Here is a 14,913-nt window from a genome sequence, read left to right on the forward strand (position 1 = left end):
GTTTGCGTCTATGTAACGCAAATTTTGTTTTACAGTATTTTGCGATAGTTGGCATAGCTGTTATAAATAGGCCTACTTGTTTTATTATTTGCGTTTCGTTGAGAAGGCTCTTACAGACTGGGGCTCCTTCGTTGGTTAGAGGCCTATTTCAGCGTTTTTTATTACCCACAAAATTTCTATTGGTGACTAGAGTCACCACGTATCCAAAGCAAAATATAGTGACATTTCATGCAGCAAATCAAGATAGAACTGTGCGATCCTCTTTCCGTATTGCTAATAATATAAATCTTACTAATGAAGAACAAATCACATTTATTTATAAATCATAATTATTTTCGAGCGAAACGAAAACTGCGCAGCCCTGTGAGTTTAGGCAGAAATCATTCCTCCTGAATACTGGTCGTCACCTCTAAATTTCTAGTCGTCAATGGCGACCAGGGAACCGCAAATTTTGCACCCTGTATAAATGATAGATCAACCAAATTACAGCACACAATAGAAATATTACTTCCGAAGAGACCCATAATCGTATACCGGAAACCGAAGAAACACAACATGCATTGTGTCAGAAAAATGTACCATTAAAAAAAAAAAAGAAACAACAAAACATATCTAACACTACACTTCATTCCATAGTTGCAACAATCGTTTTTGTTCCTTGCCAACAGTTTTATATTTTATTTTCAATTTTCTTAAGTATTCTTTGAAGGCCACTTGATCTCTTTTGGAAATGGGTGAGGTAAGAAGTCGGTTTTCATATACATAAAAAACTTACTATATCTGTAGTACTATGAGTTGAATTTTCTAAATATATTTGAAAAGATTTATTACTTACTAGCAGAAGTGCTCGAAACATCTTTGAGAGTAAAAGAGAAAAAAAAAATGCGTTAAATACTGTATGTAACGACCAGAGTAGGATTTGGGTTTGATGGGGCCCTAAGCTATTGAAGGTTGTGGGGCCCTTTAAGTATCGAGATGAACGTAGGTCCCTCTATACACAAATGAAAAAAAAACGTGATATTTTAGAAAGGAGGCTAGCAGAAGAGGCCCCATTACTTACATCTTAGGAATCTACACAACAAGTGGCACTGTTGTTATATGTAGATTTTATTTTAATTATTTTTCTTATATTTTGCAAATGTAAGATATATATATATTGGATATTTTGAAAATCACTCCAGTTTTTTCTTAAATTTTTGGGGCCCCCAAGAGAGTGGGGCCCTAAGCTATAGCTCGTTTAGCTTATACGTAAATCCAGCACTGATACCGACAAACAACACCTTTGACATTGCCCCTATCGATTTTCTGGGCTAGCTGACATGGCCGTTCTTCGCACGGGAAGGATAAGGTTAATGCAAAATAATTCTGAAAGATCTTAAAAGTATTCAGCTTAAACTGAAAATATTTTTGGGTTGCCTACATATTATTTATTTCCATAAATTTTACCCCTCATTCTTCCATCGAGTAGACAGTTCAGGTATTTATTTATCAACATCCAGGTCATTCTACTATTGCCTGAAAAGTGAAATTTAAATAGAATTCACTAAAGCAAGGATTAAGAAAGGTTTTGAAATGAAATGAAATCTTTGAGTTTTACATCCCACCGGTTATGCCGGTTAGGCTATAGGAGACGGTGATGATGAGAAATGAATGAAAATGGTGGAATAAAGAAAGTGGGAGGAAATGAAAGAACCCCGAGGAAACCCACGCACATGTGTGGGGATGGGATCGAACCCGGGACCCCAAGCACCAGAGGTGAACGCTCTACCACTGAGCCACAGTGGCCCTAAGAAAGGTTTTGTTTGAAATACCTTTCCTTAGTTGAAGTAAAGTAGTTTGTTTTTCCACGATTAAAGTTTCTTAGGAATCTTGAAGTTAGGAAAATTAATCTCTGAATATAGTCTAAAGTCTTCATTAGAAAATAACTGAAAACATGTTTTTTTTTTTTTAGCGTTTTCTAAAATTGCGTTTCTAAGAGGGTATGCGGCAATTTCTGCCTTCAAATTTCACTCATATTAACTTCCTTTCCTTTATGCAGAAAATGCCCAATGGGAAATACCTCCTTAACTTGGTGGTGTGCAACTTTGGAATATAAATTTTTAATAATGATTGTTTCTGCGTTTATGAAAATTATTTCCCTGAGAAAAAGGGGGGAAGTGCAATTTCTTTAACATTCAACTTTGCAATCCTTTATTCAGAATATGTCCAAATGGGAGAACTCGCTTAAATTGTGCTTAAGTGAAAAATTCAGTATATAAACTTGTAAATAAAAATAGGCGAGCACGTGTCATAATACTTTCAAAAAAAATCCACTTAAAAACGGGTAAAGGAAGAAATTTTGTTAAATATTCAAATTTTCCCCACTCCGGTAAGATCCCCACTCCGGTCATTACTTAAGGTAAGATCGCAACGAAGTTTCTTTTTAATTAAAAAGTTGGAAAACATTAACATTTCTTTTTTTTTCACTCCAAGTTCATTATCAGTTACAGAAGAAATAATTCATTATTTGATACATACAGAAGACCCACAGAGTGACTCAATGAAAATTAAAAGAAATGAAAATAACAGAGACGTTTTGAGACAACACTGATTGCGTAAGTATTTAAGGAAACAAATTTTTAAAAAAATCACATTTCCCCGAATGGTATTAAAATAACATTCTAAGCGAAGTTCAAGGTATCTAGTGCAAATCTTCTGAGGTTATTATCCCATCTTGTTGACGGAAGTCCATAGACCACAACACCGCCATGTGATATAACAAGGAATCAAATGTTATTGCTCGAACCACTTGATCTATTTCTTAGAACGTCAGAGTCCAAATCACGAGTAAAATTTAATTAGAAATAAAATGAAATAAAGGAATTATTACTTAAATAGTTACTTATACAAAGTTGTGTGCAGCGGTCTTGATTTTTCCACTTTTTTTTGTCTTTTTTTTTTTTAAATTGAAACGGGACTCAGCCTTTCCATGCATAAGGATATGTTATTGCTCACGCTGAAAGTCTCTGAAACCTGAGACATTCCGCACAGCATCAATCCTCAGCTTTCAATTCAACTTCAGGTGCTGAACCTTCATTGGCCACATTTATGGTTCTACTCAGTAAAATGGCACTTCTACTATTAATTGAGCATATCTTCCCGCGATAATTTTCTTGTAAATTATCCGATTTGCATGAAGCAAGGTTCGTGTCTTCTTTGAATCTTAAGAATCGTCCTTATAGCTTATGCATGAAACTGATCTAGGGTAAACGAGTGAAAGCACCCTCGAACGTAAGAAAAGTATTTCACTCGCTTTCATTGTGTGCGGATTTAATAGTTGAGTATTTTTTCCCCTAAAGGAACTGAACTGAATTGTGACATAATTAGTTAATTATTAATAACAAGTAAGAAGCCAGAGTTTTAAGTAAATCAATGGAGTTTGTAAATGAGGTGGGATGATGGGAAATCTCTCTTCAATACCCGAAAAACTATTATAAAACACCAGCAATATACTATGATATAGCATATTGTAAATTTGCTGTTTTGCCTACTTCCTTTGCAAGCAAAATTACGTTTACCAATACGATTCGTTCTAAAATTAAGCCTTAATAAATATTTGGAAAATTGTTGTTAATACTCTTATCTCTCAGTCTTATGGACCTTGATTTCTTAAGCAGCGGGCAGAAAATCTGGAGCGCCGACTCAGTTTCAAAAAGTCCTGATGTTAGACTAAAAATATTGAATTTACAGCATTAGTATATACTTAGTGGTATTTTTACATTGGTGGTGACAAGTATTTTACACTGCCAGATCGGACAGGATGTTATTAGTTCCTTATAGCCCATTAAAATGAGGGTTGAGTGAGTCCTCGAATCAATTTCACTATTGTAATCTATTGAAATTTTCATGATGTTCAATACTAAATATTAATTTCAGTAGAATAGCTTGAGATAAAAACAAATTTTATTTCTTCCCTTCATTTTTAGCATGTCATTCCATGGAGGTGTTCAACAACAAACGAAAAATTGATCACGGACTTGACTCAAGTATTACGATGCCCAGTGTGTTGGAAAAGCTTATCGCCTCCCATCTTTGAATGCCACAAGGGGCACATCATCTGCAAACAATGCCAGCTCAGAGTTGAATGGTGTCCTGTGTGCAGAGGTCACTTTAGCAAGACAAGGAATTTGGGTGTAGAGAGATTATCAACAGTGTTGCCGTTAAAGTGCCAATATGATTGTGATGGTTGTCAAGTTGCATTGCCGCGAGATTTGCGAGTATTACACGAATTTGATTGTCCTCACCAACCATATCCGTGCATGTTTGAAAACTGTTTAATCCAGCTAAATTCAAATAGTTTGGATATCGAAAACCATTTAGCGTTGAGACACGATGGCTATTCTTCGCAAAGACAATCACAATTTCGTATGAAAGTAAACATCGATAAAGATAATTTTAAAAGTTTCGATGCCATCACAGCCTATCAAAAAGTATTTCTACTGACTAGTTTTGTACGTAACGGTAAGTTTGGCTGCAGTGTTGCTCTGTACGGAACTAGAGAAGAAAGTAGACGGTTTAAAGCTAAAATTTCGATACACGGCCAACCACATGTATCAGCCATTTGTTTCACAGGGCCTGTCACATCAATATTGGACAAACACATGATGTACTATCCACGGAGCAACAGTTGTATTTTCCAAATCAGCCACATCAAATACATCGCTCTGAGTTCACCTGTCTCTCATCGGAACTTATATGTTTTGGTGGATTTTATTGTTGAACCTGCTATGGAAATTGCAGGAGTCTGTGCTGAAATTAAGCAAGAGAAGGAATAGCCTAATTCAAAGGGGAAAAAAGTATCGTACGCAAGCAGTTATATCATAGAAAGAAAGAAAACAATGTATGTCGCCATCTGTCACGCTGTTTGCAAAATCACCACAGATGAGTTAAAATAATCTGAAATTTATATAAAAGAACATCAATCTTGATTCGTTCTTTATTATTTATGTTGAATTATTGTACTGTAATTAATGACTACTAAGTGCTAAAAGACTTACAAAGTAATTTTAATGGAAATATTATTCATAGGAAACCTATTTGTTATACTATATAGAACTTTGATTCTATTCAATTCTGGATCATGATTATAAAATGTGAGAAGTTCTAATTGTTTCTTTACTTGTAAAATAGCATTAACGCAGAATTAGGATATATGACTCTTTATTTATTTCTTCGCGTTCTCTTATTGATTTTAAACTTGATAGAGCTGAACTTGAATACTTCATTAGGAATACTCATTCAAAATAGAAAAATAAAAATTTCTATCTATCCAGGCCACTCAACAATTTCAAATTTACAAATAGCCTCAGATACACATGTAAGAATAGAGTACGTCACAAGCGCAGCACAGAAATGAGAAAGTTGTACCAGTGATGTAGTATCCTAAGATTAGTAAAATAATCGTATTTAGCGAATACTATTTCCGCCGAAAGTGAATCGAAAGATACTTCTTGGAGCACTGTGTAATGTATACTTCAGATCTCCCAGTGTAGTTAAATAGTTCCATAAACACTATTTCTTTCGGAAACTACACTGTGAATGCCATAGTGCAACGATATGAAGCGCGCTCTCCCCTGAATTCACTTCCACCGACTAACCCACATCGGAAACGAATCTCAGTGAAACGGACATAATCGTTTTTGCGCTGAAATACGACACTGATGGCATCGGAGATTCCATCAACATAACTATGGTCACCCAGTTCCATTTGTACCAACAAACTATTCAATATGTCATTCAGAAAGGTTACGTCTCGAGGTTAAAGTGAATGCCTATGCACTGAAAGTCAGCCATATGATGAAATGAAAAAACAACTGCAGAAAAGTACAGGAGCGGAGAGTCACCTGACAGAAGATCGGTAAAAGTTTGTAGTTACCACTGAGAGATGTAGATATATCTGACCAATTTGGAAAGATTCGTGCCATTACGCATAAAATGTCGGTGCGAAAGGATGAAGTAATTTCGATCACCCTTGCATCTACGTGATTTTTGATTGTAACTATATTTTTTGTTAAAGGTAAAATGTTAGCTATGTTACGATCCCAACAATACGCAAATCAAAGCTGCGTATTGTTGGTAACATTTTTTGATGATTTTAACAGCGACATACCCATAATTTATGGATACCATGGATACCGACACCAATCAGGTAGGTTGTCACGCGGCCAGTCGTCGCTGGCATTCTACAAATGGAAGCAGGGGCCAGGATTCGTGGTATTTCCTTCATCGGTATTCCAGTGAATAGTCCCGATGTCTACTCAATGGACTACTGTGTCTTTGGACTTCCAAAACATCATCTTTCACCTTGTAAGGTGCGCATAGTCCATAGGTGTAAGGTGCATAGTTTCCCGTCTCTGGAAAGCATCCCACAGGTGTAGAATATATTCTATCTTCTTCTGTAGAGAAGTAATCTTTATTGGAAAGTGCACTATCGGTAATCGTCGCATGTAACACAATTAATGATGGAAGGGTGGACTGTTGTGAATTCTTATGTGTGAGTGAAGTCTTCAAAGTCATCTCTATGGAAGCCTATTGGCCTATGTACAGCCTGGATCATACACTTCACAAAACCTTGTCTGTATTAACATAACAGTTGAACATTTGTTAGTTTTATGCTAGAAGAATTATGAGAAGTTGGTTGGAAATTTTATTCCTTTCGATGTACGGTTCAATGTATTCAGCACTGACAAGGGACGTGTGCGAAAAGTGACAGCTAGATATTTATGAAAATTGGTACTCCAACTAATTGTGGATCGCTAATCATCGTGGTGATAATCATTCGGTGCGGAAATGCCTTGTTTACCCGCAATGTATAATATATATACCAAACAGTGACCGGTGATGCTGTGCATAGTTATATCCCAAAAACGCTGGAGAAACGCAGAAAATGAGAAATGTATGCAAGTAACCTGATACCTACGGGAAGGGGTACGTTACCAAAAACATGACAGTACTATCACACAAGCAGTGTTGCCATTCCAACATGAACTTATAGTTTTTCAAATAGAACGTATACTATTTTATGGCATTAAAACAATTGACATAAAACGAAAGAAAATAAGCAAAAGGTGGGTTATGCTCATCATCATGTATAATTATCAGTGTTGCCAAATAAGGGAGATATGAGGATTTAAAATTGATAAATTATGGGGTCCGTACAGAGAAATGAACAAATGTACAACTACAACAAGACTGAAGTAGGAAGAAATGTACAATAGAAAGTAAACTACAGCATGCACAACATCCAGTGACTCAGAGGCTCGATACAGGATTCACCTTCCCTCACCCCAAAAGGGCATATTTTAGAGTAGCCGTAGAAAGAAGTACTCCCATGTGACATAATGCGGAAAAGTGAATAGCAAGTCTTCCTGTAGCGCAGCAATTCAAATGGCGTTTGTGTGGAATCGATATCTCGAACGGTTGACGAGAGCTATAAAACAAACTGTCTTGGGGCTGTAACATTGCATAAAATCCTCCATGGATGTTAAACTGTTCACGTGTCCCCCCCGTAGGTATCAGGTTCCTTGCATACATTTTCATCTTTTTCCGCTTTTTCATTTTCCACTTTTCCCGGCCTTTTTGGGGTATAACTCTGTACAGTCTCACCGGTCACTGCTTGGTACATATATTATACATAGCGGGTAAACAATGCGTTTCCGTACCGAGTGACTATCACCACGATGATTAGCGATTCACAGTTAGTCGGAGTACTAATTTTCATTCATATCTAGCTGTCACGGTTCGCATACGTCCCTTGTGAGTTAATTAAAGACATAGATCTACAGGTCCACGTGAAATATAAAACCATAGCAGTTTTAATGCGAGTCAAACCTGGATCTTCCGCACGAAAGACGAAAATATTAACCATTCATTAACGAGGATCTGAAATTTCTTGCATGTAGTTTTTAAATTCCTGATCCAAATTATCTTCTTTTTTCAAGTTTCCAAATCCCCAGGCACTAATTTATATTCTACTCTTGTTAGATCTATTCTCGAGTATTGAAGTACGTGGTGCATGGTCCACTTTCATTCTACTAAAGAAAAGCAAGTAGAACATATCCAAAAAGTTTTCATAAAATACCTTCCCCTACCCCCCCCAAAAAAAAAACAGTACTGAGTATCATAGGATCAACTACACATGTAAGTCTATATTGAAGACTTAATTTAACCATGCTGAACAATAGATGAATAAAAAATAGTTACGCCTTTCTCATGAGACTGCTTAAATTACAAATCAACTACTTTTATTTACTGGAGAGAATATATATACCTTTATTCACCACTTCAAAATTCCTGACGCACAAATATTTTCTATCCACCAGCTACACGAAACAGCATTCACAAATATTCATTAGGGATGCGCACGAGTCGAGTCGAGACAGAATTTTCCTGAGAAAATTCGAGTCGAGACACAGCTCTTCCAATAGAAAAATATACACTTTTACAGCACATTTTCGAGACAAGACAGCCTCAAATCTTGTCTCGTGCGCATCTCTAATATTCATCTGCATTAAAAGTGTAAAAATTATGATAATTCTACTATCTATGTTCGTAATGTAAGACCTGCTCTGTGATGCGAAATATGAACTTTAAAAAAATTGCTAAACTTATCAAATTTCGTAAGATTACAATGGTAGTAACGTTTTACTATTATGTATACTGGTATATATATATATAGTCCCTCTCGATACAAAAGGGCGTATGTAATTTTTTTAACTTTACCAAGAGACAAGTGTAAACGTTTTTTCATGGTTTATTCTATCGTCTTCTTTTAAAATTTAGTTCGATATCCTTCGTGTCAGGTATGTAACTTACGAGATCAAATTAAATTTTGACAGAACACGATAAAATAAACTTATGATATCTTTAAACTTGCCTCCTGGAAAAATTGAAAAATGAGATACACCCCTTTGTCTCGAGAGGGACGATATGTATGTGCATTATTTTGTTTGTCCTATTATTATTATTATTATTATTATTATTATTATTATTATTATTATTATTATTATTATTATTATATTGTGTTACGATTTACAATGTCTATAATTTGGATTGTATTATTTTGGACTTTTGATTTGATTTGATTTTGATTTTGAGTTTAACGTCCCTTTCAGCAGCGAGGCTATATGAGACGTGGACCTACTGATTAGGTGGAATCGGAACTACAGGAGCTCCCGCCGGGAATCGAACCTGGATCTGCCACGCCAAAAGCGCGCACGCTAACCGTTTAGCCACGAAGGAGCTCATTTTGGACTTTTGAGTCCTTTTTAACATTAAGACGTGAATCTATAGTTTAACTTGGATTCCAAACCACACAAGCTCCCGCTGGGTATCGAACCGGGATCTTCTGTGCAGAAGATGCGTACGCTAACCTTATAGCCTCGAGGGAGCTTCAACTATAATTTTGGAACGTTTAATGTTGTGTAATATACAAATACTAATAATTCTGCTATATTATTATTGTTTAAAAAATGTCCAAAGAAGAGAAACATATCAATTCATAGATTACATCGAGATAAACAAAGTGACATATATTTCGAAATAAATTTTGATGCGCAGTATTCGAGATGTGTTGTCGCTGTTATTGTTCAAGTTATTATTCAACTTTGTTCTGGAGTATGCTATAAGGAAAACCAATGATAGCAGAGCTGAATGGTATGCAAAGTTATGACGTATGCCGGTGATATAAATATAATAGGGGATGATATGAGAACAATAGAAAGAAATGCAGAGATCATATTAAATGCTTGCAGCGGCATGGGTTTTGAAGTAAATGTAGATAAAACTAAACAACCGGGATCATAATACTGCAAACTATGGATGCTCCAAAGGATCAAATAATACTTTCGACAAAGTGGATACTTTCAAATATCCACGTACAAGTTAATGAAAGCAGGAAATCCGTGTTATTATTCAGTTCAAAATCTTTTGTTGTTGGGAATTTTTTCGAGAAATTTGAAGCTTAAAATATATAAAATGATAATCATGCCTGTTATCCTGTATGATTGCGAAACATGGTCGCTTACTCAGAGAGGAACGTAGACTGAAAGTATTTTTGAATAAAATCCTTAGACGAATATTCGGACTAAAGAGGAACGGGAATGGGGAATAGCGGAAACTTCATAACGAGGAATTACGTACATAATTTATACCATTTATCATACATTTGTTAAGGTCATCAAGTCTAGCAAGGTCAGGTAAACCCAGTCATGTAGCCGGAATGGAAGGAAGTAGGAACGCTTTCAAAGTTTTATCTGGAAATCCAATTGTAAAACTATCATAAGGAAGACATAGCCGCAGATGGGAGGACAATATTAAGATGGATCTCGCAGAAATAGAAATACAAAGTAGAAACCGGATTCAACTGGTTAAGGACAGAAATCAAGGAAAAGCTTTTGTAAAGGCGGTATTGAATCTTCGGGTACCATAGGATATTGAGTTAGTACTCGACAAAAAAGGATTATTTTTGCAAGTATTAAAAAGTTTGGTGTTTGTTGCCACCGCCATACAGGTGAAAAGTTTTATTCCGCTAGAAATAGATTATTTATTTGTGAACTACACATGAAAAATATACAGTGTTTGGTAATAAATTTTATCTAGTATTGTTTGATTTCCCTTCACTTTAACGCAGTTCTAAAAGCGACACACATACTCCCTAACAATAACGCACATAACGTTAAGAGTGATTTACCTACTAGTTCTAATTAATGGAAATAGCGTAAATCGAGAGAAATCTAAAATGGCGTTTCATTTCTTTGGGTTCCGTAAATGTTACCGTATCGAGCAGTTTCTTCTCTTCCTTCGTATGCTTCATTTAATAATAAAAAAAAGCACACACACAATAAAATCATTTCCGTTCAAGATTTCTAAGTAACAACTTCCATTTCGGTTAGGTTCTTTCTTCTTCATACCGTCATTCCCTCCCCTTATCCGTATTTTTGCTCAACAACTGGAAGCACTCAAAATTTGCTCCGTAACGATTACATTTGGAAGGGAAGTTAAATAACCAGTGAAGTAAGGATGATGAAATAGACCTTTTTAACTTTTTTTCATCTTTTTTTTTAAACAAAGGAAACGCCTACAAACTCAATATCTATCAACTTTAATTTGGTAAGTTCATGCAAATTTTACAAGATATTACATACCACAATACATATTCCACCATTTTCATCCATTTTACCATCACCGTGCTCCTTAGCCTCGGCACATAATCATGGGACGTTAAAATAATAATAATAATAATAAAAAGAAACACACACACACACACTTGTCGTATTTTCATATACAGAGGCTTATTGAGTTTGTAAAATTAATTTTCTGCAAATATTATTAGCACATAAAGAGAAAAAATTCCGGGCATGAGAGATATAGCAATTGGTAGATCGCATGAAGGTAACAAAATATGATAGGTAACTGTAAATCCTCGTGGTGCATAGTTTTAGACGTAATACCAGAAGAAACTATTTTTTGTAGATCTGGAAACTGTTGTTTTCAATAACCACACCAATTGTTAAGATTAAACTCATACTAATGTGTATCCTCATATCAAGTTTTTCACTATGGCCCACTATGTTGACAAAACACAGTACGGGGAATAAGATACAACCCAAAATTATGATTTACTCTTGGAGTTTAATTTGTTTGTTAGCTCAAAATTATGATTAACTCTTGGAGTGTAATTTTTTGTAGGCCCAAAATTATTTATTAACTCTTGGAGTTCGATTTTTGTTTAATTGCAATGCTGTCCAAAAATTGGACATGCCGTCACTGGAATAATCAATACACATGTTTCACATTTCATTATTTTCATTATCTCAACTTACGCTTTTTAGTGATGCGCCAAATCTGCTTTCACCCTGAGTTCCACCTTCTCATCAACACAACATCCCAGAAATGAAGCCTCCGTTTCGCCTATGAAATTTTTACAGCGATTGGTAGATCTCGTAAAATCATGTAAGGTACCGGTGTTAGCTCAATGGTTATAGCGTTGGATTCAGGTCCTTCGCGTGATTCCGGATTCGATTCTCGGTCGGTGCTTTCCAATTTTTTGGCGTCCATTTAGCGTCGTGAGGCAAACTGGGGGAGTCACGTGAATAAAACACGTGACGGTCACTAGGTGTAGGACGCTCCTGCTGTTATGTCTATTCAAGACAGGGCGACGCAGCGCGCTAGCTGTGGTAGTCGCTGATAGATGGCGTTGGGGTGATTCGGGCCCACAAAAGGGCTGTGACGCCAAATGGTTTGGTTTGATGTTAGCTCAATAGCAATTTTTGAAATACATCTATTTGGAATTTCAACGACAACTACATCAAAATCAATAGATAGCATGAAGATGAATAAAATGACATGCTTGATGATAGTCATGCGTAGTTTCCGATAAAATCGTGGAAAACGAATTTTTATGACGCTAAAAATTTGTCGTTTCTTAGCAATAATAATTGACAGTTTTGATTATGCTGGAACAGATTATTTGTTTATTAATGTACTGTGTCTGTATACATTGCTAAAGTAGCAGATTGTATCTGATATTGTTTGTCTTCTTCTAACATTGACACATATGCTTCTAACGTTGAAATATACATACTTCTGACGTTGAGACACATACTTCTAAAGTTGAATCATACTTCTGACGTTAGGACATATACTTCATATGCTGACAAGTATACTTCTAACATTGAAACATATACTTCTAATCTTGACATATGCTTCTAATGTTGAAATATATATACTTCTAACGTTGAGACATAAACTTCTAAAGACGATACATATACTTCTAACATTGGGACATATACTTCTAACGCTGACACATATATTTCTAACAGTGACGAACACGTTGTTTGCGAATATTTAATAAAAAGTAGGATTTAGTTGCGATGCAGCGTAATAATGAAATTACAACTGACTATGTTGCTAAGAAGTTGAATTATATTGCGTGAATTACCTAAATTAAAACATTGTGTGCTCCTCCCTATCTTAATTTGACTCCATTCTCTTTCCAAACGAAATATAGAGGAAATAGAAAGTTTTTCGTTAGTAAAAAAAGACAAGCTGTGTAATTTCATGAAATTAAATTAAAAAGGAGGAAAAAATATCGTGTTCAGAGGTAAATCGCAATGCTAACTAACTAACTAACTAAACTAACTCCATGGTCTATGGAAGGTGCATTCGTAAAAGCTCTCCATTGACTTCTGTTCTCAGCCAACTGAATCCAGTTTTTACTTTGTATTCTATTTCTGTAAGATGTATTGTCCTCACATTTGCACCTATGATTCCCTCATAATCTATTTCCGATTCGATTTCCAGTTAAAGTTAGAAAAGTGTTCCTGCTTTCTTCTATTCTGGCTACATAGTCTACCTAATTTGGCCTCCTAAAATTAATCACCCTAACAATATTACTTAAACGATCTATATTATACTGTTTCTCGTTGTAAACTTTTCGCTATTTTCCATCCGATCTCTCTATGGCCCGAGTATTCGCCTCTCGATTTTGGTTTCATATACTTTCAATCTGCATTCTTCTTTCAAAGTAAGAAACCAAGTTTGCTATCATACAGTACAACAGGCATTTATAGTTTCATATATATATATATATATATATATATATATATATATATATATATATATATATATATATATATATATATATATATATATATATATATATATATATATATATTGGAATATCCACCCATATTAATAAACAAAAACACCTACAAGCAGCCGACAGATACCGTCACCGAGGGGACATGAAGAGATACGAAGAGGACCCTCTCAATTCGTCCACAAATGTCGTCTTCAAAGACTGGCTATAAAAGCGGGCACATCAAGGAAGAAAATATCAGTTATCAACTGCTCATATCCTGCCTAACTCTCTAAGCTACATTGGGCGGGAGAGATTTCTCTAACCTTATCTCTTAGCTGCATCGGGGAAGAAGTTCAGACTTAACTATACCCGTCCGTAACGGACAGGTAATACTACCTTACTATTGAGCTACATCGGGTAAGTGGTTCCTTTAGATCCAGCTGCAATGGGTAGGGTCGTTGTTAACCAACAAACCTTAAAAAACCTTCAAAATGCAAGAGGTCCAACTTATAGAGAAAAGAACTATTAGAGTAATTATTTATTCTGTAATCTTGTGTATAAACTGTATAACGTCTTTTATAATAATAATTATTAAAAAAGTGAGGGCAACCCGTGTACTGTTGCTGTACCAAACATTACAATATTTTAAGCCTCAAATTCTTGAACAGAAGTCACGAAGACGAAAGAGTCTGAAGTGAATAATAGCATGAATTCCCTGCTTTCAGTTAACATTTAATTTCTTTGTGGCTATGGTTTTGATAAAATAAATATGCTCAAGGTCAGCCAATTGATCAACTGATAAGTTAGCCTTTAACATCCCTTTCCGGCACCGAGAATATATATGACAGGACCTAGTGTTAAAAAGGGTTCGAACCACTGCTCGAGTTTCTATCCGAGACAAGTACCCCTGTTGATAATCAAACCCGGAATCTGTCACGTTAGCAATTAAGCCAGAAGTTATCATCATCATCATCATCATCATCCATATCTTGCCATTCTCCCATATATATATTGGCAGATCACTTCTTGCAAACTGAGAAAAGAATCATATACCATATTCGTATCTATTTGTTTTCACGCAAGAACTTAATGTTTTTATACCGTTCAACAAGCCTAACTTATTTCGCCCCTGCCTCTTTTCATCTTCACTGCACTTCTATTAACTCAGGATTCAGGATACAATTCATTCTCAGTCAATATTCCAAATCTCTGTTTCTCTTTTGAATTAGTATATCTAAAATTGAGAAATTTTTTTTTTTCTAAAAAGAGAACATTTTTGAGAAGAGACAAAA

General features: G+C 35.4%; 2 protein-coding genes across 2 annotated transcripts in view; one reads left to right on the forward strand and one right to left on the reverse strand.

The window, feature by feature from the left end:
• rsh (Rap GTPase activating protein radish) overlaps positions 1-14,913 on the reverse strand; it is a 1,018,586-nt gene that overhangs the window by 389,933 nt on the left and 613,740 nt on the right. The window lies entirely within an intron of this gene.
• Positions 639-5,081, forward strand: LOC145694154 (E3 ubiquitin-protein ligase SIAH1B-like). The gene is made up of 2 exons (XM_081770265.1): positions 639-739; positions 3,966-5,081. Exons 1-2 carry the CDS (start codon positions 731-733, stop codon positions 4,812-4,814), a joined length of 858 nt encoding a protein of 285 aa, XP_081626391.1. The 5' UTR covers positions 639-730; the 3' UTR covers positions 4,815-5,081.

The sequence above is a fragment of the Thermobia domestica genome, chromosome 9 (genome assembly GCF_964235325.1).
Source record: "Thermobia domestica chromosome 9, izTheDome1.hap1.1, whole genome shotgun sequence".
Classification (NCBI taxonomy): Eukaryota; Metazoa; Arthropoda; class Insecta; order Zygentoma; family Lepismatidae; genus Thermobia; species Thermobia domestica.